The 25,706-nt window shown below is 48.6% G+C and overlaps 3 protein-coding genes across 11 annotated transcripts in view; all 3 read left to right on the top strand.

Annotated features, from left to right (window-relative positions):
• The window catches only part of Oga (O-GlcNAcase), a 34,469-nt gene extending 22,765 nt beyond the window's left edge, over positions 1 to 11,704 (top strand). Inside the window, exons 13-16 of one of the 2 annotated variants that reach the window (XM_034516782.2) lie at positions 2,692 to 2,777; positions 3,028 to 3,220; positions 7,220 to 7,379; positions 9,703 to 11,704. In XM_034516782.2, coding sequence (XP_034372673.1) covers positions 2,692 to 2,777; positions 3,028 to 3,220; positions 7,220 to 7,379; positions 9,703 to 9,839 — 576 coding nt within the window. In that variant the 3' untranslated portion in view covers positions 9,840 to 11,704. The remainder of the gene's footprint in view (positions 1 to 2,691; positions 2,778 to 3,027; positions 3,221 to 7,219; positions 7,380 to 9,702) is intronic. The other variant, XM_076922860.1, reaches the window with a different exon arrangement.
• Positions 11,705 to 12,396: 692 nt separating this feature from the next.
• Positions 12,397 to 14,361, top strand: Npm3 (nucleophosmin/nucleoplasmin 3). The gene is made up of 6 exons (XM_034511867.2): positions 12,397 to 12,566; positions 12,855 to 12,940; positions 13,149 to 13,268; positions 13,378 to 13,471; positions 13,823 to 13,936; positions 14,031 to 14,361. Exons 1-5 carry the CDS (start codon positions 12,449 to 12,451, stop codon positions 13,927 to 13,929), a joined length of 525 nt encoding a protein of 174 aa, XP_034367758.1. The 5' UTR covers positions 12,397 to 12,448; the 3' UTR covers positions 13,930 to 13,936; positions 14,031 to 14,361.
• A 5,323-nt stretch (positions 14,362 to 19,684) lies between these two features.
• Positions 19,685 to 25,400, top strand: Fgf8 (fibroblast growth factor 8). Of its 8 annotated transcripts, none has more exons than XM_034512639.2 (6): positions 19,685 to 19,716; positions 19,817 to 19,853; positions 20,385 to 20,471; positions 20,734 to 20,881; positions 24,168 to 24,274; positions 25,110 to 25,400. In XM_034512639.2, the coding sequence occupies exons 1-6, from the start codon at positions 19,685 to 19,687 to the stop codon at positions 25,398 to 25,400; spliced, it is 702 nt and encodes a 233-aa protein (XP_034368530.1). The 8 variants fall into 8 exon arrangements, with proteins under 8 accessions (XP_034368530.1, XP_034368524.1, XP_034368513.1 ...); XM_034512633.2 differs by having other exon boundaries at positions 20,701 to 20,881; XM_034512622.2 differs by having other exon boundaries at positions 19,817 to 20,045.
• The last annotated feature ends 306 nt before the right edge of the window (positions 25,401 to 25,706 follow it).

Raw genomic sequence — 25,706 nt, 5'->3', positions numbered from 1 at the left:
AGCCAGCTCCATTGTTCTGTGTTGTCTCATCTTCACGGTGCAGTGGCAGAACAGAGCAAAGCAAATCCGCTCATCCCATGACCGCCAGAGACTAAAGAGTCAGTCACAGTTAAACCACACCCTTCCAATGGGGCCGCACCTCCTATGTTTTCCACTACCTTCTAGAAGCCTGTCAGCTGAGTATTAAACTTTAAACATAAGGCCCTTTGTAGGGAGAGGTGGAGGCCAGAAGGAAATTGTAACTAAATATCCAGCCCTTAAAATACCACCCTGAGATTGAGGAAGTTAACTAAAACATTAAATCCTATTCCAAAGCATAGAGGGCTAACGTTAGGGAAATTTTAAGGAGAAAATTTTAAGCCTAAGTGTAAGGTATTTACCTCCTCTAGAACTTTTAATAACTTGAGCTGGGTCTTTTAATTCTTACCTTTAAAAAGTCAATATGGGGCCACACGTGTTGGCGCATAGCTTTAATCTAAGTACTTGGGAGGCAGAGATGGGTGGATCTCTGAGTTCAAAACCAGCTAGAGCTACACATGGGAAGACACTGTCTAAAAAATAAAGTTTGGGGGTTGGAGAGATGGCTCAGTGGTTAAGAGCACTAACTGCTCTCCCAGAGGTCCAGAATTCAATGCCTAGCAACCATATGGTGGCTCACAACCATCTGTAATGGGATTCAATGACCTCTTTTAGTGTATCTAAGGCAGCGACAGTGTATTCGTATACATAAAATGAAAAAAGTTAAAAAAAAATAGTTTGGACTAGAGCGATGTTTTGGTGGTCATGCACACTTGCTGCTTTTGCCATCATTCCTAGCACCTTTATGGTAACTCACAACTGCCTGTAACCTTAGTTCCAGGGGGTGGTCCAGAGCCATCTTCTGGTCTATGGGCTCCTGCACACAAATGGTACACACACTCAACTCAGTCAGGCAAACACACAAAAGTAAAACTTAAAATCTTTAGAAAAATAGAGGATTAGGGAGAGGTAAATAGCAAGTATTCGTTGAGTTCTTGCCTAGCACATAGAATGTCCTGGGTTCAATCACTATTATTTGGGAGAGGCAGAAAAGTACCCATTTAAAAAGTCAAATGACAACTGTGTTTTATTGGCACAAGGTTGTAATCCCGGCACTTGAGACAGAATTGGTACACGTTCAAGGCCATCTTGGGCCTTAGTGAGTTCTAAGACAACCTGAGCTAAGATGTGGAAAAACCCTGTCTTTGAAAAGCTGTAGAAGCCGGGCGGTGGTGGTGCACACCTTTAATCCCAGCACTTGGGAGGCAGAGGCAGGCGGATCTCTGAGTTTGAGGCCACCCTGGTCTACAGAGTGAGTTCCAGGACAGCCAGGACTACACAGAGAAACCCTGTCTCGAAAAACCAAAAAAAAAAAAAAAAAAAAGCTGTAGAGATGGCTCAGCAGTTAAGAGAACTGACTGTTCTTTCAGAGGACCTGGGTTCAATTCCCAGCACCCATGTGGCAGCTCACAACTGTCTGTAATTCCAGTATCTGACAGTCTCATATAAACATGCTTGCAGTGAAAATACCAATGCACAATAAAATACAAAATAAAATTAAGCCCAGTAAATGAATAAAATGCCTAATTCACAGTAGGAATTATATAGCAGTGTATCTTAATTATGTGTTATCTTTAACTCCTGTTTCTCTTGTATGTCCTTTATTTTCTGTTGTAAAGTGCTTCTTAGCTGTTGGCAGTTAGCTATTGAAAGACAGTAAGGAAGTCTCTTTAAAGACACGTTTAAAGTATTGTAGAACTGTTGTTTCAAAAAGTGGAAGATTAAAATGTCATAAAAATCTCCCAAGTTCAAAAAAAAAAAAAAAAGAAAAGAAAAGAAAGAAAGAAAAAGTGAAAGATTAGCAGATGTTTGTGGATTTATCCCAGAACTTGAATCTGAGATCATAGGGTCTGGTTAGTCTAGGCAAGTTTGTGATATATAGTGAGACTCTGTCCTCCAAAAAGAAAGGTTGAGAGACTTCAGAAGTTGACTGGCTTTTGAATCCACAATTTACTTTAAAAACTTTTGTCCTAGCCTGGAGAGTTGGCTCAGTGGTTAAGAGCACTTCTTTCCTCTTCTTAAAGGAGGGCTAGAGGTTAGTTCCAGCACCCTCTCTTCAGGAAGCTCACAGCTTCCTGTAACTAGCTCCCTGAGGACCAGGTACCTCAGAGAGCCTGTACTTACGTGCTCATACCCCACACCAGGACATGTGTGCACAGTTTTAAAGTAATACAAATTTAAAGGGTTCTTAGTCTTGATTAATGCCCTGCTGTTTGCGACTGGTTTTACAGATATGACCCAATAAATATAATTTTCGTGCAGGGGATCAGATGTAGTTAGTACCTTGTGTGTTAAGTACCACTGAGCTACACATCCAACCAACAGTATCTAATATAATGAAGATGACTCTACCTTGCCCCCGCTGAGGTAACGTTTCTGATAGGCCACACATTTTTTTTTCTCTAAATTTGTAATTTTTCTGAGACAGCCAAAGTTGTCTCAAACTCAGCATGTAGCCCATTAAAGAACTTGGCATTAACCTACAGTCATCCTGCCTCGGCTTCCTGTGTGCACCATACATGACTACATACATGACTAAACATACATGACTACTTACATTCATTCATTTTGCTGTTTTTCTTGGTGTGTTGCCTAACTAGATTATATTTTCAGGCATCCGTGTACAAGATTTGCAGAGAAATGTATGATGATGGAGTGGGTTTGCCTTTTCAAAGCCAGCCTGACCTTATTGGAGACAAGTATGTGATACTTACTTGGTTTGGATAATAAATACTTCTTATAGCAGGGTTTTGGGGTTAAGGGGAGGTGTTCACTGGAAGGATTTTTTTTTTTTAAATCAAGTTTAATCTTAAACCAGAAAATGAATGTTAGTTTCTGATATTCCAAAGGTCATGTTCATAAGCTAAGTACACTGGACCTCGTGCCACTGGTTGTGAATTCTGTGTTAGTAATTCACATGCTCACTCTGGCTTGCTTCCTTCTGAGCAGGTTAGTAGGAGGACTGCTCTCTCTCAGCCTGGATTACTGTTTCGTCCTGGAAGATGAAGATGGCATTTGTGGTTATGCCTTAGGCACTGTAGATGTGACCCCCTTCATTAAAAAGTGTAAACTTTCCTGGATTCCCTTCATGCAGGAGAAGTATACCAAGCCAAATGGTGACAAAGAGCTCTCAGAGGCTGAGGTAACTCGCTGGTTTAGAATTATGATAATTTTAAAAATTAAAATGTAAAAATTTGACCAGCATTCAGGAGGCAGAAGCAGGTTTGAGGCCAGGCAGATTGACAAGGGAAATTTTGTGTGTGTGTGTGTGTGTGTGTGTGTGTGTGTGTGTGTGTGTGTGTGTCTGTCTGTCTGTCTGTCTGTCTGTCTCTCTCTCTGTCTCTCTCTCTCTGTCTCTGTCTCTGTCTCTCTGTCTCTCTCTCTGTCTCTCTGTCTGTCTCTCTAAAAAAAGAAAAGCTTATGTAGACCAGGCTGGCCTCTGCTTCCTGAGTGCTAAGATTAAAGGTGTGTGCCACCACACCCAGCTTGCAATGCTTTTTTAAGTTACTTTTATGCTGATTGGGATTGAATTTATGGCTGTGTGGGCTAACGTGTTTTATCTTGTGTGATGCACTCAGTTACAATGTTTGGTGCTTATTTGTTTTAATTCTTTAGCAGTTTGAGTGTGCAAGTGTTTTGTCTGCATGTATGTCTGTGTGCCTGGTGTTCCCTTTGGCCATCAGATCTAGAACTGGAGTCACATGGTTGTGAGCTGTGATCTGGGTCCTCAGGACCTTCTGAAAAACAGCCATCTTTGCTCTGAATTTTATATATATTTGAGACAGAGTCACATTGAGTCAAGGCTGTCCACGAACTCAAGGCTAGCTTTGAACTCCTGATTCTTCCTCTACTTATCACTTGGCAGCTAGTTGTCTTAATTTTTGGTTTGCTTTTTATAAAAATCCTGTGTGATGGCCACAACTGGAGTCTTGAGTCTTTTGAGTGGAGATTCTAGTATGGGTTTTCAAAAGATGTTTGGAGAGTTTTTGATGCAGAGACTAGCTTTGTGTAAGGTTGGGGGTATCAGATAGCAGTAAGCCTTGGCAGAGTTGTCCTGGGCGTCAATCCTGATGCCCATTGATATGTAGTAATTATCAGGACTGGTTAGGCACAGGAGCAGAAATGATGCCAGTATCTATGGAGGCTATAGAACCCTGTCACCATACATGGGACAATCTGGGGTTGTCAGTCTTGTTCCTCCTTGTAGCCTCTCCAAAGGACAGTGAAAAGCATGACCGTGGCCTTTGGATAGCAGTAGCTAGCACCTTGGAGAGCCCAGCATCTAGGACTGACATGACTGCAGTGAACCCCCAGCAATGACACAAGCCCTAAGTCTGGCCTGGTCAGCCTAAATCTGCTTTTGCACTGCTAGAAATAAGCAAAAGAAAAAAAAAAAAAAAAAAAAGGCCTCATCCTTCCTTAAGGCATGCGCCCAGGAAAAAAGTAAGTAATCTCAGATTTCTTGCTGGGCTGGAAGTAGGGGTTGATTTGCTCCAGGTGTGATCTTCACGCATGTCCTTGACCAGGCAGTCAGGCTCAGTGATGGGGATCCACCTCTTGTCTCTAGCTTTGGCTCTGAAAGCCCTGCAGCTCCAGTGAGACCTCTGTTGTGTGTACCCTGTAGCTGGATCCTCTGTGGGCACTACACTGGCACCCTTTCCATCATCCGCTAACGGCTGTGTTCCCAAGGAAGAGTTCTTTTTTGCTGTGCTTCAGGTTATAGTCAGGGCTTTGTACACATTAGGCAAGTGCTGTGTCACTGACCTAAACCTACAGTACTTCTTTGTTTTTCTTATTTTAAATAAAAACTTCGTTACAAAGAGTCTTGAAGGAAAACTGTGATTCTTTTATTCTGTTGTAACTATATTCACACTTTGGCAGATACAAGTACACACACTTTTTGCTTTTTCGAAACAGGGTTTCTCTGTGTAGCCCTGGCTGTCCTAGAACTCACTCTGTAGACCAGGCTGGCCTCAAACTCCTAAGTGCTGGGATTTAAAGGCATGCGCCACCACTGCCCGGCTTTTTTTTTTTTTTTTTAAGCTTTTTATTTTTATTATTATTATTATTTTATGTATTCACCACTGCTGTCTTTCAACACACCAAAAGAGGGCATTAGAAGATCCCATTACAGATGGTTGTGAGCCACCATGTGGTTGCTGGGGATTGAACTCAGGACCTCTGGAAGAGCAATCAGTGCTCTTAACCACTGAGCCATCTCTCCAGCCCCAGTACACACACTTGTTAAGAGTTAACAATGTAATTTAATTTGTAGATTTCCGGGTAAAGTTTGTTAGTATAGTGTTTCAGTCTGTCCCTTGTTCATTTCCAACATTTCTCAAGCTTAAGAACCGATGCTGGATGGGCTGGAGAGATGGCTCAGCAGTTAAGAGCGCCTTAACTGCTCTTCCAGAGTTCCTGAGTTCAATTCCCAGCAACCACAGGGTGGCTCACAACCATCTATAATGAGATCTGATGCCCTCTTCTGGTGTGTCTGAGGACAGCTACAGTGTACTTATATACATAAAATAAATACATATTTAAAAAATAAACGCTGCTGGTGAGTTATTAATAACCAATTTCTAAACTTCACCAGTTTTCCTACTAGCATTCTTTATTTAGTGCCTGATTCAGTACAACATGAATATTTGTCTATTTTCTTGGAAATGGGATTTTTATTATATTGTATTGCACCGGCTAACTTTGAGCCTTCTGGACTTCCAAATCTTCTTTTTTTTTAAGTTTATTTATTTATTCAGTCTGGATTTTTCAAGACAGTTCTGGACTCCGGATCTTCCTATCCTCCTGACTAGCTAACTCAGATTTTCATTTAAGTTTATTTATTTATTCAGTCTGGATTTTTCAAGACAGTTCTGGACTCCAGATCTTCCTATCCTCCTGACTAGCTAACTCAGATTTTCATTTGTTTTTTTAAGTTTATTTATTTATTCAGTCTGGATTTTTCAAGACAGGGTCCTGGAGCTAACTGGCTTCTGCCTCCCAGCTGCTGGGATTGTGGGTGTGTACCATCATTCTGAGACTTCGATTTTTATTTTCAAGTCTGTGTATTGCTGAGGGTGGGATCTACAGCCTCATGTAAGCAAGTGTTTTCATTGCTGCCTTTAGAGTGACTTTTCTTTCTTTTTCTTTCTTTTCTTTCTTTCTTTTTTTTTTTTTTTTTTGGTTTTTCGAGACAGGATTTCTCTCTATAGCCCTGGCTGTCCTGGAACTCACTCTGTAGACCAGGCTGGCCTTGAACTCCGAAATCTGCCTGCCTCTGCCTCCCAAGTGCTGGGATTAAAGACGTGCGCCACCACCGCCCAGCTAGAGTGACTTTTCTTTTTTCTTCTGAAATAGCATCTCCCTGAGTAGCCCAGCATTCTAGAACTTGTGATGGCAGACCAGGCTGACTTTAAACTCTCAGGACTCTGGGGGATACAAGCATGAATGACCATAACTGGTTTAAACCATTTTTTAAAATAATTTATTTTTGTATGTGTCTATATGAGTGTATTTGCACATATATACCTGTGTGTGTACATGGAAGCCTGAACTGAGCATTGAAAGAGTGTCCTCTGTCACTCTGCATATTTCTGAGGCAAGGTTGAACCCAGGGTTCACGTTTTTTCAGATAGTTGGAAGCCAGCAAGCCTCAGCAGCCCTTTATCTTGCCCCTTCAAAGCAGGGTTCGAGGCATGTGCCAGATGCCTGGTGTCTTATGTGGGTGCTGTCATCCTGAAGCACAGTGCTCATAATTCTGCAATAAGTGTTCTTAACTGCTGGTGTCAAGCCCCCTAAATGATTGGTTACTTGGTCTGGGTGTGTGTCTGTTTGTCCCTGTGTGTTCTTTCATTTTTGTAGATAGGGTCTTACTGTTTATCTATAGGTGATCTGGAATTCACTGTATAGACGAGCCTTGAATTCAAGAGAGCTCTGCCTGCCTCTAACTCCTGATTAGTGGGGTTAAAGGTGAAGCCGCACCATACCTGGCCATAAGTAGCACCTTTTAGAATTGTAAACTAATTCATTCTCTCTGAGCTGGAAAAGTTGCTAAATACTGCTTTGCTTTTCCTGAGTTCTGCAATACTGATATATAAAAGAAACTTGTAAGTATAAAAGAGTCTAATTATTTCTTTTGCAGAAAATAATGTTGAGTTTCCATGAAGAGCAGGAGGTGTTGCCAGAAACTTTTCTTGCCAACTTCCCTTCTCTGATAAAGATGGATATTCATAAAAAAGTCACTGACCCGAGTGTTGCCAAAAGCATGATGGCTTGCCTCCTGTCTTCACTGAAGGCCAATGGTGAGCACAAATTGTGGGGCTGCATTTTATACTTTGTGGGCATGTATGTGTATGGGTGTGCAGACATGGAGACATGGAGGACGTGAAGGAATTGATTTCCTTTTCCATGTGGATCCCGGGGATCAGACTCAGGTTGACAGGCTTGGTAGCTGCTCCGTTTACTCACCGACCCACCTCGTCATCCCCTTATCTTTAAAAGCATTTAATTTAGTTTTGGCCTTTTGCAACAAGGTCTTGTATGTGTTCACTCAGTCTGACCTGGAATCCCGTAGTCTTTTGCCAGAGCTTCCTGAGCACTAAGAAGACCCCTGCTCCCATGTCTGCCCTTAGAGCCCTATTTTGGAATTGAAAGTAAAAGAAAGTTGAGTCTGGTCGCTCAGCACTTATAATCCCAGGACTCAAGTGCCAAGGGCCTAGAATGGCTGTGTGTGCCAGACAAGCTGGAGGTGAGAATGACAATGACACTGCATGAGAGAAGAAGGTTCATTGGGTAGGACCCTTGCTTCTCAGAGGCAAGTCTGATAACTTGAATTCGGTCCTCAGAGTCCACATTAATGTGGAAGGTGAGAAGTGACTGGACACAAGTTGTTTTTTTGATGTTCACATACTCATGGCCTGAGTTCAGTCTCCAGAAGAGCCAGCTCCACAGAGTTGGCCTCTGGCCTCCATAATATGCCATGGCTCAATAATTTTTCTTTCCAGTTACATTGTACTCCCCCTTTGGGGGGGGGTGAGTGTGCACTGGCGTGCACTGGGTGTGGTGTGGGATCTCTATTGCCCAGATTACCCTCAAATTCTTGGATGCTAACTATCTTCCTGCCTTGTCCTCTTAATTAGTCTGCATCTACTGTATCTGGCTTGTTGCTTATTTATTTTGAATTAACTGGTGTAAGAGTGCAGTGTGCATTGATCCTTGAAAAATGCTGCTCTTTTGTAACGTGAACACTAATTTTGAGACTCAATTGAACGAGAAATTAACACATGAGGTAATTGATTTTGTTCAGAAGCCCATAAATGGTTGGAGATTAAATTAACCTAATGGAGAAACTGTGCAACTTTTGTTGGGAGTATATTACCTAAATGGAGCCTTCAAAAATTCCTTGCTTCACCGTTAATACTGTGGGGGTGAAATCTGTATAAGGCAAGATGATGTTTTATAAAGGCTGTAAGTACCACAGATGGTATTTTTGAATTTTTAGGCAGCCCTTTAAAAAATGTAAGAACACATTTTAAAACTGAACATTGTAGTACACATAATCTCAGAGTGTGTGAATCTGAGGTAAGAGGATTATAACAGGTAAGAATCTGACTCAACAGAGTTTATTATCTTTTAACTGGTTGAAAAGCAAGTACTTTGTTGGCCATTTTCAGAGTTAGTGGGAAAACACTTACCCAGCATGCACAAAGCACTGCCCTCCCAATCCCTAAATTGTTTGTCCATTTTATACCATAGGAGAATCTATCTAGGGCCTCAATAGGCAGACACACAGAACTGTATCTCTAGCCCTTTGTTTGTTTTTTCCTTTGTCCATTTTTCTTTGGCTTGGTTTTTTGTTGTTTTTGTTTTGTTTTAAAGACAGTTTCTCTGTGTAGCCTTTAGATGTCTTGGAACTCAGAAGTTGAACCTGCCTCTGCCTCCTCAGCACTGGCACTTCGGGGGCATGCAAAGCTGCCACCACCCAGCAAGGATTTTCTTCTGTGGGGGGAATTTTACTCACTGTTGGCTAAGTATTAAGAGTATGCGCCAGGCAGTGGTGGCGCATGCCTTTAATCTCAGCACTTGGGAGGCAGAGGCAGGTAGATTTCTGAGTTCAAGGCCAGCCTGGTCTACAAAATGAGTCCAGGACAACTAGGACTACACAGAGAAACCCTGTCTCGGAAAAAAAAAAAAAAAAAGAATTGTAAAGCCAGGGCTGGAGAGACGGCTCAGTGGTTAAGAGCACTTGCTACTGCTCTTCCAGAGGTCCTGGGTTCAATTCCCAGCAACCATATGGTGGCTCACAACCATCTGTAAAGGGATCTGATGTCCTCTTGTGTTGTGCCTGAAGACAGCTACAGTGTATTTAAGGCAAAGTCAGCCTGATCTAGTGAGTTCTAGGCCAGCCAGGGCTACAGAGTGAGACCCTTTCTCAAAAGCAAAAACAAGATTTAAAAAAAATTGTCGGGCTGGAAATATAGCTCAGAATACCCCATTACCACAAAAAAAATTTTAATAAAAGTTGTAATACAAAATTTTTAGGGAATAGATAAAGCTGTTATCTGTATTAAACATGATGATTCATATCTATATAATATACTTAAAACATTTGTTTGTTTTTCCTAGGCTCCCGGGGAGCTTTCTGTGAAGTAAGACCAGATGATAAAAGGATTCTGGAATTTTACAGCAAATTAGGCTGTTTTGAAATTGCAAAAATGGAAGGATTTCCAAAGGATGTGGTTATACTGGGTCGAAGCCTGTGACACTTGTTGGCACTGTGAACTGTCCAAAAGTCTCTTAACTCCCTCTTGTGGTTGTGGTTGAGGTCTTCACACAGTTCAGTGTCTGGAGCGGCAGCAGATCAGCCAGTTGAATTGAAAACAAAGATGACTGTAAAGCGCACCCCTCACATTTCAGACGCTCGCTGGTTGGGAGAAGACAGTACTGCTGCATGTCCTGTGTGGCCTGTGCTGTGTTCCTCTGGGGGTCTGGTGTTAGTGTCAGGGCCTCTCATGGGGTTCTTTAGAGAGAGCTGCTTAAATAAATGGAGTCAGCACTATTTTCTGCATCCAGTGTGGTTGCATTTCTCACCTAAGAGCAATGAAGATCAATCACTCTCTTTATTCTCCTTGGTGTGCAGAATGAAATGTCTCTGTTCTTTGGAGACATGGCTGGAATGAGAAAATTTTAGTGAGTTTCAATTTGGGGCAATTTTTCTGCTTTTTGTAAAGTTCTGGGCAACTGTCTCATGTAACTGTTGGTTCAGGCCATTGTGCTTTGTTAGGGACAAATGTGCATTTGTTTGTGGCAAAGGCCTAAATTGACAAACTTGTAAATCTCTTTGTATATAGACTAGCTGTAACCTGACTGTTCTTTGTTTACTGTTTTATATATTATGGGTTTTTTTCCCTTTGAAAATGAAAGGTGTTGGTTTAGGATGGCACTTTGAATAATGTAAACCAGTGAATGGTAGATTTCCTTTACATTTGTCCCTTTCTTCCTAAGAAGTTTTATTTTTGAAGTGTCTCCCACATAGGGATAGGTCATGACTATGGGGTATGAGCACCTAACTTCATATGACTCAAATCTGTTGGGAAGTGCAGTTACTTCTGGGAATTAACCTTAATAGCAGATTCGCATGTGAAATGTTTTGACATTGTCAAGTAAGGGTAAGGGGACTGACTAGTGGTCTCATTCGCCCTTGGAACAGTTGTCATTTAATTGAAAAGACCTGTTAACTACTGGTTTAATTGTATCAGTCTTTAATTCTTGCATGTTTGTATCTAATTTTTAAAAGAAAGAATAAGTATATGTTAACCATAAGTATACTTTTTCTTCTAATCAGAGATTCTGAAAACTTCATGTTATTTTAATTTAGATTTGGTGAATTTAAGGGTTCTGAGCATGAAGCTGGCAGATACTCTCTGCAGGATTATTATTTTTTAATCATGGCTAGCTATCTAGTAACTTCATAAATTTTCAACAGTATTTTGTTAACTGCTTTCCTCCAGTTTTACATCAGCTTTTGAACTTTGAGCTGAGTGGGGGAGAGAGAAAAGGAAGCCTGAAACATTTTCCTTTATAGAACTCCAGTGTGAGCTTGAGCTAGTCTTAGTTTTAGCACTATCTATAGTGGACCCAGTGACTTGCACCAGAGGCCCAGGAGTGTGTTGAAATAAACCACCTCATTGGGATACAAGCCTTTGATAGGATGTGTTGGAAAACTTAAATCAAGTTTGGTTTTGAAGGCTGGGGTGAAGGGCAAAATTGTTATTAGATACTAAGACTGTTTAATGTTCCTCAGCTTTCTGAATACATCTCATGCCATAGTGGGAATTACGTTTTATTTGGAGGATTTCAGTTTCATACGGAATCAGGAATTTTAAACAAGTGGCTTTTTGTTTAATATTGGTTTTCAGTAATCACTTGGGATGATCTGGACATAACTGAAAACATGTGCAGGTCTATACTGTAGGATAAAGTGCTATGCCATCTTTCATGGTTATGAATATTTATTAACATTGGAATAACATTTCATTGTTTGGATCACAGCTCAGTTCCTATAGAAAACGAACTGTAAAACTACCTGCAGACCATGCAAGAGGCACAATAAAACTTGGAGTGAGTATGTGTGGTGTGCTGCCTTTTCTCTGGTTTCTCGCATCTTTTTTTCCCTCACATCTCTTGATCCCTCAGGTATCCAAAGGTAGCTATTTCAGTGTAGGCTGGATTTTGAAGACAGCCCTCCCTTCCTGCCTTCCACAGCAAAGATTTTTCTCAGAAAAGTACATTTGTCTTTTAAGTTAGTTGTTCTCTTGCTACATGTAAGATGTGTGTGAAGTTGAGGGGTGTCACTGAGTTATGGGTTAGGGAGCACATGGCTTGATCTTAAGTGAAGGAATATTGGTGTGGAGTCGGGGGTCCTCACCTAAGAAGAGAGGAAGCTGTAATAAGAACAGTAGTTGATTCCCACATCTGAGTTTAGGTCCTTGCTGTCAAGCCTCCATCAGGAATAAGAGAGTTTATATAAGGGGTGTCTAATTTGGCATGGATGTGGGTGGGAATCCCTGGGGAAAGTAAAAATGACCGCTCCGTACCCCGAGTTTACACTAACATCTGTACATATCCCCGGGCTGGAAGATAGGGGTTCGGTGAATGGACGCTAACTTTAATCCCGCGTGAAATTTTCTCCTGAGGCCTTGCTACCTGCCCTTGCAGAAGAGACAGTAGAGACGACGGCTGCTCTCGCCCAGTGTGGCGGTTCAGGTGCCTCGCGCCTAGCTGCGCGCGTCTCCTTTAATGGGCGGGGCCGGAACTGGCTGAGGTGCGGCGTTCGGTGCGTGGGGGGCGGGGCTCTCACGGCCGTTTCAGCATGGCCGCCGGCACCGCGGCTGCTTTAGCGTTCTTGAGCCAAGAGAGCCGAGCCCGGGCTGGGGGCGTCGGGGGCCTAAGGGTCCCGGCACCGGTCACAATGGATAGTTTCTTCTTCGGTATTGAACACGGGAGTGACAGTGTGGTGCGGGGCGGGCGAGGCGTCGGGCTGAGGAACCCGGCTGGGCGACGTGGGTGTGGGCCGAGGGCTCCTCGCCTTTCCCTAACCCTTCGCGGCCTGTACGGCCCGAGAGGGACGCCCATCCACGTGCTTTAGGCGACTAAACGGCCGGTCACCCCGCTGCGGCATATGACCAGGTGCAGGGGACAGCGAAGCCTGTGAAACGCCCTCGCGCGCTGTCCCCTCCACGAGTGCACCTCTCAGGCGAACGCGCTGGCTCTTGCAGGTTGTGAGCTCTCCGGCCACACCCGCTCCTTTACTTTCAAGGTTGAGGAAGAGGATGACACGGAACACGTGCTGGCTTTGAACATGGTAAGGGGGTGGAGAGGGAGTTGAAGATGCAGGTGACTAGCGGACACTCCGCCTATCTCGGATTGAGTGTCACTACGGCTACCCTCAAAGGGCTACTTCTCTGGTCCCCTCATCGGGTACCACTGAGACTAGGCTGGTTTTAGGGTAAGCTGCCTTCGCTTTGGTGTCAGCCCTCACTTGAGACGCTGAGGTTCTGTGTGCCTTTCAGCTGTGCCTTACGGAGGGGGCCAAGGACGAGTGTAATGTGGTGGAAGTTGTGGCCCGGGATCACGACAATCAGGAGATTGCAGTTCCAGTGGCCAACCTCAGGTTGTCTTGCCAGCCCATGGTGAGTTGTAAGCGTTCGTTGGTTGGAGTATAGTGGGGATTGAGAACTTCAGTATTAATCTCAAAATGGGTGGGCCGGAGCGGATCGGGCCTTCATTCCTGTCTTCCAGCTCAGTCTAGACGATTTCCAGCTCCAACCACCTGTAACCTTCCGCCTGAAGTCCGGTTCTGGTCCTGTGCGGATCACTGGTCGGCATCAGATCGGTGAGAAGAGCAGGCCCTCCCTCTCCACTCCTGACTTACCCCAGACTTCTCTCCCAGTGTATCCTGCATCGCAGGGTGTGCCTCCAGTATTATGTGCCTCTCACTGCCTCATTCAGGCCTGTGAACTTCCTGGACCCTGCCCCAGGTGTCCAGCTCCAACGATGTGCTTGGGCTCTTTTGGTTCGCGCCCCCCCCGCCCCCCCCCGCAGTTCAGTAGCCGAGGCTCTTCCCATCTAGACGTAGGAACTCGGGGAGATGAGGTGCCCTGTCCGCCTAGCAGCTCAGGGCACAGACTAAGTGGTATTTAAGGACCTTTGGCTTTAACCTCTGTCTGTACTGTGTATTCACCAGTTTGTATAAACAACGATCTTTCTGAAGAAGAAAGTGAAGATGAGAGCGAAGATGAAATTAAACTGTGTGGCATCCTTCCTGCCAAAAAGCATAGGGGCAGGCCCTAGCCCTCTGGTGAGGAGGAGGGAGGGGATTCCAGCAGGATCTGGGAAGTTAAGGGTGAGGCAGGTGAGGCCAAAGATACTGACTTCTTTCTTGCTTTTCTCAGGTTAGGTAGCTGCTTGCTACAGGTGCCGTGCTCCATGTGTTCCTGGACAAGTTCAAGAATATTTTTCTCGCTGAAAAGGATAGTTTGGGAAGGGGTAGGTGGGAGGGACTTGGGCTGGTGCTAAGAGAGCAGTCATTCTCCATAAGGTCCTGTGTTTGGTCCTGTGGTTCTCTTTTCTATTGGGGTGGGACAACCTTTGAACACCTCTTCTGACACACACACCCAGATTCAGTCCCCAGCACTGCAAAAAAAAAAAGTTGAGGATGCATTTTTGACACTTTTTACATTTTTAGATAAATATCTAAATAAAGTGGTGTATGGTTGTTTTGCACTCCTTGTGTGGCTTTTTTCAATGCTGAGATGACATTTCCCTAGGGACCACCAGGTGGCACTGTGGCAGCACAAAGGTTGGCCTAGGCCTTGGGCTGGTGAGATGTAGGATCCTAGTCCCCAGGGCTTTGAGCCCAAAGCAGGCCTAAGTCCCTCTGCCTTGCTGCCGAGGGACCTGCCATTCCAGCCTATTTCATGTTCCCGCAGGTGGGGGAGGGCCGTCGCAGGAGGTAATCAACTTCCAAACAAGGGGTCTGGGCCTCTGTCAGCACTCAGGCTGATGGGCAGCGGGACAGATAAGTGGGCTTAAGAAACCTGAGGAATGTGCATCCCTAGCCCCATGAGGGCGGCTCAGCCAGGGAGAGGGCCCTATGAGGGTGGGGACCACTCTGCTCCTCTGGCCTTTTGAGGTAGGTTGAGTAGAGCAGGGCCCTTAGAAACCTGATTCTCAGGGCCAGATGGAGGGAACTGGCCAGATTGGGTGACAGGGAAACCAGAATCCGGGTGGCCTGGCATATGGGGGCAGAAAGGAACCCATGGGAATCAACCTCCTCGGCTGAGGGGTTCCCCCTCCCCTCCGCCCCCAGCACCGCCATACTGTCTTATCCCTAGAGTGAGGTGGTTCTTGGGCCTGGCTAATGTTATGCCAGGAAGAGAAATGGAGTTGCTTGTGTGAGCACTGTGCACCCAGGGGTCAGTAGTTCAGCAGTGTTGATGGGTTGTGATGGGTGGGGATCAGTGCCTTACAAACAAACAAAAGGTTACTTCCCCAGACAAGCTGAAGACGGACAGAGAACAGGGCCTGAGAATCCGGCCAATTCACACCAGCTGACCAACAAGTAGGGGGCCTCTCGATAATACAGAGGCTGGGTTGAGCTCATGCTGCTGACTTCAAGAGTGTCCCCTACAGTAGGGAAAGCATACCTAACCCAAGTGTGGGAGCACAGGAGTCAAGAAAATTGGGAACTGGAGTCCAGCTTGGGCTCCATGGGGTAGGGGTGAGAAGGGGAGAGGGGGAAGTCGGTCCTCCTGAGCACAAAAGTTTGCCCCCATCTATGTGAGGAGTTAGGGGTAAGTTTTCAACCTTCCTTTCTCAAGTGAGAGATGCCTTTCTGTGTTTCAAAGATCAGGGTCCTGGGTGCCTTTTTTTTTTTTTTTTTTTTTTTTTTTTTTTTTGGTTTTTCGAGACAGGGTTTCTCTGTGTAGCCCTGGCTGTCCTGGAACTCACTGTAGACCAGGCTGGCCTCGAACTCAGAAATCCGCCTGCCTTTGCCTCCCAAGTGCTGGGATTAAAGGCGTGCGCCACCACTGCGCGGCGTGGGTGCCTTTTCAAGAGTCCAGGACCTTACCTCTAGTTGTTTTCACCACCGGCCCTGGCTAGGAGTTATTAGCTAGGAGTTATCCGATTGGAGGGGGAAGGCGAAGACTAGCGCCCTCTGGTGGGCGTGTTTAAAATTGCTCATGGTCCTACCGCTCTACGGGGATCAACGATAGCTAAATTTAAGGCAGGATAGGAGAGGATAAATCACTAAATTTTGACTGCATTTATGTTTTCATTCACACGAAGCGCCCATGCTAGAGGAGAGCGGTTAGTTGGAGGCACTCTTTTCCTACCTCCTTTCGGCTCCTGCCTCCAACCCTGTAGGTGCCTGTAAGTGCAGCGACGGGCCACCTCTCCGGAAGCCTTCCAAACTCGCCTAGCCCACGGTCATACTTCCCCACCACCACCAGTGTACCCCCTGTGACTCCACTGATCGCCCATTGTATTTCTCGCCTGTTTTCCTGGCGGGTGGACTACGAACACAGCCCTGCCCGCAGTGGGAGCCCAATCCACATTTGCCTCTAGTTCAGGAGTTTCCCGGCCCCTTGCCGCGCGGTGCAGACAGACCTGGGAATTGTTTTTTCCTCCTTTCCAGATCACACCTTTTCGAGATACCCTTTTCTGTACTCTCAGCACACAACAGGAGTCCTGCCAATTATCTGGCCTCAGAGAACTTGTGGGATATAGGCATAGGATGGTGTCTGGAGAACGCTGAAAGAAGGGCAACCCGATACAGGGTCGGGGACAGACACGAAGAACCGCAGCTCTCTGTCGCGGTTCGAAGTGGCTAACGCAGGCGCGGAGATTTTGCATTTGAACCATCCTGATAGAGTCTGTGGCACTTTGAACGCTGGGCACTGGAGGGGCGCAACACTGTGACCTGCAGCCATGGTGGCCTGGCTGTGTATCTGAGGGGCCTGGGGCCTGGTGAGGGGGTGCGTTTGAGTCCTGGCGACCGCATGTTTGCAGAGAGGGCCGTTTGTGTTGGCAAAGAGTGTGTGTTTGTGTTTGCAGGAGGAAGTGTGTGCATGTGTGTGTTTGTGTTTGTGGAGTGTGGGGGCGGCAGGGAAAGGTGGCCAGGCTGTCACTCAAGAGATCAGGATGACAGGCGCTCCCTCATCTAGGCGCGGGAGCTCTGATTGCAGATTCGAGGAAACAAAATAGCAATTGTAATTACGGGGCTTTGATAAGATAAAGGAAGGAGGGAGCTGGCCGGGAGGCAGGCTAGCAAGGGAGGGAGGGAGAGCGGCCTGCGGGAGCCCAATGGAACATTTGCATCTGTCAGTCACCGCCTGCTCTGGGTGCCCACTGTGGGGGAGGCACATCTATCCTTGCTTCCCCTCAAAGAATTTTGGAGAGAAGAGGAGAATCCCGAATATCTGGGTGAAGCTCTGATGTGTTCATGGGAGTTTTCACATGTGAAAGAATTTGGTCTCTTAGAGGTGGGCACAGAGTTCAAAAGTAGGAGTAAAATCGTGACCTGGGTCCTTTTCTGAGGCGGAGGTGCTGGTGTCTGCTGAGGGTGAGGAAAGTGCTTCACAGATGGTGAATCAATAAGGTTCAGCTCTGGAGGATCCATAACCCTGATGCAACTCAGGTGCTCCACCCTCCACACGCGCGGGCACACACACACCCCTCCCTGGGAGGAACTAGAACCCGGGCTCTACTGACAGGATGCTTCCTTGATCCTCACTACCTGTGTCTTGTTCCTTAAGCTTATTTTCAAAGTGTTGTGTCCATAGTGATGAGAGGGCCCTTCCTTTTCCAGAAGAGCCCGTCCTTTGCTTTCATCTGTTTAGGCATTCACTCGTTAATACATTCAAGAATAATCACTCTTGAGTGTCTCTTATGCTCTACACATGAAGTAAATTCTGTGAGAAAACACACATCACCTTTGCCAGCTTGGAGCAATGCAAAAAAAAAAAAAAGACAAGTCATCCCGAAGGCCCCTCTGCACAGCACACAGAGAAAGAAAGGGGCTGGCCTTTGTCGAGGATCCGGAAGCCCCTCTAGTCCATTTTCCCCTTCATGGACTCACTTTCCAGTGGAGTTGAAAAGAGCTATTACCTGCCAAATTACTAACTGATACAAGCTATCATCGGTGGGCAGGTGAAGCCAAGTCCCCTTGAAAAGTCACCACAGGTGGAAGGCAGTCTAAATGCTCAGTCAGGTTGCCCCCATCTGTCTGTCCATCCATCTATCCATCCATCCCATCCATCCATCCATCCATCCAACCAACCAACCAAAACTACCTGCAGAGCAACTCTGCCCAGCTCTGCTATGAGCTGCAATCCTTGAACTTGCTAGACAGATCCCTCACCTCCAGGTCTGTGTGGATCAAAACAAAGGGAAACAGAATTTGTGAGAATCGCCCATGAGCTCAGGAAGTCTACTTCTCTGAGGAGGGCTAAGATGGACTCCCCTGAATATATATATATATATATATATATATATATATATATATATATATTGCTTGCATTTGTAGCGTGGAATGGAGAAAGATGGGGTACAGAAAAGGGGGTGGCAGGCAGAACTGGATGTTGACTGACAAGGGCCTGCTTGCCTCTCTTTAGCCTACAAAGACTTCCTAGGGCCACCTCAAACCTCTGGTTCTACCCCAGAGGCACAAAGGGTCAGTAGAGAGGAGACTCTGGATGAAGGCAGCAGCTGGGTGGTACGTCAATGGAGCCACCTGTTCCTCAAAAATACCTGGCCAGGGAAATCTCTGCCTACCCAGGTTGTGCCCCAGAAACAAAATAGTGGCTCGGGGTTCCCAGAAGCCCTGTGAAGAAAGCAATGAGGTGAGGGGCTTGGAAAGACTCACAGAAGACTTTACCTTCTCACCAGCACCTCCCCTCTTCCTACTGACAAAAGACACCAGGTACCTGCTCAAGGAAAACCTGGAACTCAGAGGGTTCCGCTGGGTAGCTTGGGTCCATGTCTTGAGTATTGCTTAATGTAGTTGTTTTTACCCCTGCTAATTGCTGTTTCCGGTGGGAAGCAGTGGTTGCCGGTCCTACAGGGACCCTTGAGCTCATACCACACAGACCCTCAAGGTTCCTCTCAAGCTTCAGATTAGTGGGAATGGGATGGGAACGGACAGGAGCAGGGCTGAAGGTGATAATGGGCTGGCGAGAGGCATTTCTCCCTCCCAGAGCCTCTTTGGAGATTGTGAGACAGGAAACCAGCAGGGTTGGGTTCTCCGAAAGGTGAAGGCACCGGGTTCCAGCGGAGCCCAAGGGACGCGCAGCACCGGGGCCCAGTTCACTACGTTAGCTGGCGCTTCCAAGAGGGGCGAGTGCAGCCGAAACACACATTAGGCGACTCAGAGACCTTCGAGGAGGCCAGAGATAAGCAGACCCCTACCCCACGCGGGGAAACGGTCCTGCAGGACTCAAGCGTACGGAACCCCACCAAACATGCTGTCCCGGGCACCCCCCAATCCCTGGGCGATCCCGCCCCCGGAACGCTGGAAGAGACAGGCAAGGGTAGTGGGAGGCGCCCACACTAACCGCCCCCGCCCCTCCCGCGGGTCCCTAGACCCCTCCCCTGGATCAGACCCCCCAATCCCAGCTCTGCCCGCCGCCCCGCCCCGGGCCGCCCCGCCCCCGCCCCGGGCGGCGACCCGGCCCCAGCGCCCAGCCGGGGGTGCGGGCTCCGGCCGCCCGCCCCGCGCTCCCCCCTCGCGGCCGGTGCGGCGCCCCCCGCCCCTGCCCTCCCCCTCCCTCCCCACCTCCCCACCCACCCCACAGGCCCGTTACCCTCCCGCCTGCTCCGGCTCCTGAGCAGCCAGCGGCCACCGGCTCCGGCAGCGGCGCAGAGGGGATCGGCGCGCGCGGCGAGCACGACATTCCACGGGACCCGCCGAGCCGCGTCGGGATAGCCGCTGGGCTCCCGCACCCCGACCTTCCTCGGCCTCCGCACCTTCGGCTTGTCCCCCCGCGGCCTCCAGTGGGACGGCGTGACCCCGCCCGGGCTCTGGGTGCTCCCGGGGCCGCGCGCCATGGGCAGCCCCCGCTCCGCGCTGAGCTGCCTGTGAGTACCGCGGTCGCCCCCGCGTCCCCGTCGGCCAGCGCCCGCCGAGCCCTCTCCGCTCACCCCGCGCCTCTCTCCTGCCCGCTTTTGTCTCCCACAGGCTGTTGCACTTGCTGGTTCTCTGCCTCCAAGCCCAGGTAAGGAGCGCTGTGCAGAAGCGGGGGCCGGGCGCGGGGGACCCAGCTGACACTCTCGGGCAGGGACACGAGGACCGACCCTTCGGCCAGCGCAGCAGGGCTGGAAAGAACTTTACAAATCCAGCCCCAAACTACCCCGAGGAGGGATCTAAGGAACAGAGAGACAGTGTCCTGCCTAAAGTCACACAGCGAGTGAGTGGAGAGACTAGAACCAAGGGTCTTGAGCCCAGCGAGTCTCAAAGGCGCGCCGGCCAGTTCGGGTGGATGGGAAGGCTACCTGTAGCCACACCTGGCCTCCTAGGAAGGCGGGAGCCGGAGTCAGCGGGTGTTCCTTGTCAGGGGTAGTTGGGATGTAGTTGCAGCAAACACCCTCTCAGCTGCTCTCTGGGGAGACGTGTGGCCGGTTTGGGCCAATGATCGTGTTAACCTAGGCCCTTTGCACGCTCAACATTTGCTCCGTAAATTTGTCTTTATAAATGTCACGGGTCGGGTAGCGTTGCCTCGCTACTTAAAAGCACCCTGCTCCTCTAGGAAGGCCCGGGCGGGGGGCCTGCGCTGGGCAGGGAGCCCGCTTCCCTGCTCCGAGCTGGCCGGGAGCCCCAGGGTGTTTCCCAACAGGTGGGTCCAGACTCTCCCTCATCCCGGGTTCATCCATCCACCCTGGGATGGGTCTGCGTGACTTCCCCGCGGGGGTTGGTGACCTGAGCCGGCATGTTGGGATGCCCCCAGTCCCCGCTGGCTGCCTAGCGCGGCGGGAGGGGGGTACAAGGGCAATGGGGACCAACTCAGGGTCCCTGGGCAGAGTAGCATTATAATGGCGTGCTGTGTATTTTTCAATTTCCTAAAGGTAACTGTTCAGTCCTCACCTAATTTTACACAGCATGTGAGGGAGCAGAGCCTGGTGACGGATCAGCTCAGCCGCCGCCTCATCCGGACCTACCAGCTCTACAGCCGCACCAGCGGGAAGCACGTGCAGGTTCTGGCCAACAAGCGCATCAACGCCATGGCAGAAGACGGAGACCCCTTCGGTAAGGCGCATTCCCCGGACCCTGGAGAGGAGAGGTTAGCTGTGGACCTCGCCGCTCCCTGCTAGCCCCAGCTGCATTGGCCAGAGAGGCCTGCAGGCTCCCCAGCTGAGGAGGGAAGGAGTTAAGGCAGAAAGGTGCCTTGGGGTCAGCTGGAGAGAATAGTGGGGAAAGGACCCTGGGGAGGACGAGGCCAACAGGTGCCCTCTCTTCCCTGCTCCCCAAATGAATGAATCCTGGAGTCTCCCTTACATCCTCCCCCTCTTCACACACCTCTTCCCAGCTGCAGGTGGAGGCAGAGGGTTCAGGGGAGAGGCCCAGAATTAAGGGAAGTTCTTGAAAGAGGATATGTCGCCAGGGTCCACAAAAGGAGAGTGGGGAAAAGAAGGTAGAGAAATCCCCTAGTTTGCCCAGCTTGAAAAAGGGAGATAACTGCTGACTGCTCAGAAGGGTCAATTGCACAGGGAGGCTTGGCCTGGAAGTTAGACACACGGCTCTACTGTGGATACCCCAGGGGGCTGAGTCGGCTGGCGGCTCCCTATAGGGTTGCTGAGTACAGGGAGCTACTGGGGTAGGGGCCGCGACTGATTGATTTCTAAAACATTCAATATTCTTGTCTTGAAATGGGGCCAATTTCCAGACTCCTGGATGTACCACAAGGAAGGCAAACCCTCTGGGCGGCTGGTGTTGTTTTTAAGAGTAGAATATTGTGAGTTTAAAAACCCTTAAATAATGACCAACTTAAATAAGCATAAAAGGAGAAAGAAAGGCTCTATTAAAATATACTAAAGAGGTGAGGCATTTTAAGAGCTAAGAAGAAAAATGAAGAATGATATAAAACAGAAAAAGAACCAGGCCCCCCCCCCTTTTTTTTTCAGATGTAGAGTTTGAAAGGAGTTGCAAGTCTGTAAATGTTAAAAAAAGAGGCTCAAGATTGTTCTCTAGGAATCTCTGGAGAGACCCCCACGTCTGGCAGAGCGATTAAAACTCTTCTTACTTTCACCTTTTTTAACATTTCCTGAATACTTTCTCCTCTTCTCGAGCCAGTTTGGGGGATCGAGTATGTCTCGCTGCATTTTTTCAGCATGGACGTAGCTGACTTCCCTTCAAAGCTAGAGAAGGAGACATAATTTTCCTGGGATAAATCTGTCACTGGGGTGGAAGACTAGGTTCGAAAATGTTAAGCTTTCCAAAAGCCTGGTTGGGAAAGCCTCTGTAAACTGCATGGCCAGGCTCCCCTGATCGATCCGAGGAGACCAGAGGTTGGGGGGGGGGGCTCTTTGGGTGGGGGTGGGGGCAGCCTGCCTGGTGGCCGAGCTCCCCCGCTGGGCTGGCAAAGCTGGCCTTCAGGCCCTTTGTCCCTCCAAATTGGCTGCTTGCTGCCCTTCTCAGCTTCCCAACAAGAAAAGGGAAAGAATGCCGGGCTCCTCCAGAGTTTACTCTACTGAAGCAAATGGCCTAGCATCCTTGGGTTTTGGGGTGGGAAGGAGAAACTAGGCTGGCAGTGATGGAATTGGTCTTTAGGCATTAGCAAGGTTAGATGCCCACTTACTTCATTCAGACCCAGAGGAGGCTTCCAGGATTCCTTGGTCTCTGCCTGAAGGGCAGAAGTTTGGGTCTGGGGCTCCAAAAAGCCCATAAAAGAGGCATTAATGTATCTAGACTGAAGACAACAGAGGAGAGGTCCCAATTGCTATGTTAGGATCCGAGAATGGGCAGAGGTTACTCACTCTGCAATATGATCTTCGGCTGGAATCCTCAGAGCAGGGTCCTGTAACCCCCTCTAGCCAGCATCCTTCCCTGGCCATGTAGCAATTGCTTCTTGCTCTCCAAAGCAGGCATGAGAGGAGTGAACAGTCTGTCTGGGGAGGTGGTCAGGGGGAGAGGTACACGGTTGCACCTCCTAGCTGACTTGGGGACAGACTGGACTTCAGCTTCTGGGTCCCACTTTTGTGTCTATGTGAAATAGGCAGTCAGAGGCGAGGCAGTGTGAGGACTTCACTGATAGTCTCTGTGCCCCCTTACCCCTGGTATTGGTTATGTATTGAGAGCCACTTGTCAAGATAGAATTGCTTTCTCAAGGAGGAAAAGGCCTGGGCTTTACAGTGGGGCAGGCAGGAGATTTATTCTCTTCTGTCCTGTCATCTAATTCAGCTCTCCCTCTTCTTGGGAACAGCCTCTGAGAGAGCAATTCTGTAAAGAGGTGGCCAGGACCAGCTTCTGGGGCTAGTTGGCTGTTTATGTGAACAGGAAGTAGAGAAGGGCACAGAATTCAGCCCAAGCTTATGTCACCTCTGAAAGCTTTGGCCACTGTCTAAGAAAACCTGCTATAGTTTTCATAGAAAAGACAATGAGTTGTCGGAGTCTGCATGTTGGAGCTGGACTCTGAAGACTGGGAAGCTGAAGGAAGGAGAAGGGCAGGGTTAGTCTGGTTCCAGAAGGCAGACTGCTAAAGTCAGTGGAGGGAGAAACACCCGCTTCCTCCTCTTCTCTGATTCCTTTATTCTAAATTTTATATGTGCTCTGTGTGTGTGTGTTTGACACACGTAAAGGTGCCCACAGAGATCAGAGAGGTTGTTTGATCACCTGGAACTGGAGTTTCAGGCAGCTGTGAGCCACCCTATGTGGGTCCTGAGAACTGAACTCTGGTCCTCTACAGGAAGCAGTACGCTGAGCCATCTCTCCAGCCCCCCTCTGTCACTTCTTGCAGAACAGGGCTGCCCAAGGGGTGAAGGATGGCCCTGGCTGGTAATTAGAACTAACTGGGAAGGAACAGAACAGGATGTTTTTACCTTTAGCATTGTGACAGGAGCTCGCCACTGTTCCCAGATGTCCTTAGTGGTCTGCGGGGTATGAGCTCATGATATTCTAAGTTGGAAGGCTATTCAGCGATCTCTCCAAAAGTTATGGAATCTACACAGCTTAAATTTTACTTGGCATCTTGACCTTAAAAAAAAAAAAAAAAAAAAGCTTCTAGCATGAAAAGGAGGCTAAAAGGAACGGAGATTTAATGCATCCAAACATTCCTATGAAACTTAACTTGTAAACTGTTTTTTGTCTCAGACCCTTTGTAAGCCCAGAGGTGGAGTCTCAGGTCCTGAAAAGAGAGTCCATCTTTCTTAGGGCAAATGGGTTGGGCTGGGTTGGAGCCTGTGTTTTACGTTGCTCTCCCTTGGAGCAGTTGTTCCAGGGATAGGACACATCCTTGTCCTTGGACCAACTGAGGTAAAGCTGTAGAACACAGAGGTCACAGATGTACTGACCATCCATCCCATAACTTCCCCGACAGCAAAACTCATTGTGGAGACCGATACTTTTGGAAGCCGAGTCCGAGTCCGAGGAGCAGAGACAGGTCTCTACATCTGCATGAACAAGAAGGGGAAGCTGATTGCCAAGGTGAGGCTGGAAGGGACGTGAGGTTTGAGAGGTGGCAAGCACTGACTGGGCCTCTCTAGTATACTTTAATCCCAGCAAGGTGAGTGGAGAGGCATGGCACCTTGGTTACCTCAGGGTTTGCCTAAAGATTGGATGGAGGAATTAGAGAGAAACAACCAGAGGGAGTAAAACCTATGAAGATGAAGAAGGAAGGCTAGGGAAGGGGTTGGGGGTGGTGATGGCAAATTCCATATATCTTTTTAACAAATCGCCAAATTGCTTTGCTATTATGTCCAATTACATGGTACCAGCATTTGGAATGTTCAGTAAGCCGCAGGCCCAGCCCCTCGGCCTAGCTCTGAAATGGCCCCATTAGTCACGGCTCCTCTCCAGTCTCAAGCTCCCCATTTCCTAGGCTTCAGGCCTTGGGCCTCAGAGTCCCTCCTAGGCTTCCCCTCCCCCGCATAGGGTGTCTGTCCTGGGGGCTGATCCTGAGTCCAGAGATGCTGGGGGGTTGGGGGGCAGGTGGAGAAACTCCCGCAGCCCAGGCCAGACTGGCGGGCAGTAGGCCAGAACAGGCAGGCTTTTGGGCTCCTCTGCCTCGGGCCCAGCCCCTCGGTGGAGAGCCATGTGTCACTGCTGCCCAGGAGGACAGGAAGTTGCCGGGTGGGCTGTGGGTTGTGAGGGATTAGGGAGCGGGTGCCCGGGTAGGGGGTGGGGCCGGGCTCAGGCTCCCCTAGCCATCTGCTGGGGTGCCCACCTGCTGTCTGGGGCCGCTGGCCCTCTGCCTCACAAGGAGGGAGGCTCCGTAACACCTCGTCTGCCCCCTCACCCCTATCCCCCCAACTACCTGCAGAGCAACGGCAAAGGCAAGGACTGCGTGTTCACGGAGATCGTGCTGGAGAACAACTACACGGCGCTGCAGAACGCCAAGTACGAGGGCTGGTACATGGCCTTTACCCGCAAGGGCCGGCCCCGCAAGGGCTCCAAGACGCGCCAGCACCAGCGCGAGGTGCACTTCATGAAGCGCCTGCCGCGGGGCCACCACACCACCGAGCAGAGCCTGCGCTTCGAGTTCCTCAACTACCCGCCCTTCACGCGCAGCCTGCGCGGTAGCCAGAGGACTTGGGCCCCGGAGCCCCGATAGGCGCTCGCCCAGCCCCTCCCCGCCCGCCCTCCTGGCCGCGGACTCCAGTGAGACCTCGGCGGCGGCACTGCGAAGGGGAGGAGCTGGGGAGCTGCCTTCTAGTTGTGCATATTGTTTGCTGTTGGGTTTTGTTTTTGTTTTTGTTTTTGTTTTTTTTTTAAACAAAAGAGAGGCTCTATTTTTGTATTCCACTGGCTGTGATGTCTGTCTTCTTAGCTCTCAGGAAAGCCCACTGGTGACCTAAGACTGGGTTCCTGTGGGGCTCCCTGCGGTGGAGGGCTCTCTGGTCTGGCAGATGTTCTCCTG

Source organism: Arvicanthis niloticus, chromosome 1 (assembly GCF_011762505.2).
Source record: "Arvicanthis niloticus isolate mArvNil1 chromosome 1, mArvNil1.pat.X, whole genome shotgun sequence".
Classification (NCBI taxonomy): Eukaryota; Metazoa; Chordata; class Mammalia; order Rodentia; family Muridae; genus Arvicanthis; species Arvicanthis niloticus.
The sequence above is the reverse complement of the archived record's forward strand: the minus strand, read 5'-3'. Positions and strand labels throughout refer to the sequence as shown.

Bases quoted from the DNA above. Each gene is read 5' to 3' on its own strand.
- Npm3 (XM_034511867.2), top strand. From the start codon at position 12,449: ATGGCCGCCGGCACCGCGGCTGCTTTAGCGTTCTTGAGCCAAGAGAGC. The intron at 12,941-13,148 runs GTAAGGGGGTGG...TGTGCCTTTCAG, and splicing joins ACGTGCTGGCTTTGAACATG to CTGTGCCTTACGGAGGGGGC. The intron at 13,472-13,822 runs GTGAGAAGAGCA...TGTATTCACCAG, and splicing joins CACTGGTCGGCATCAGATCG to TTTGTATAAACAACGATCTT.
- Fgf8 (XM_076928267.1), top strand. From the start codon at position 19,685: ATGGGCAGCCCCCGCTCCGCGCTGAGCTGCCT. The intron at 19,717-19,816 runs GTGAGTACCGCG...TGTCTCCCACAG, and splicing joins CGCTCCGCGCTGAGCTGCCT to GCTGTTGCACTTGCTGGTTC. The intron at 20,882-24,167 runs GTAAGGCGCATT...CTTCCCCGACAG, and splicing joins AGAAGACGGAGACCCCTTCG to CAAAACTCATTGTGGAGACC.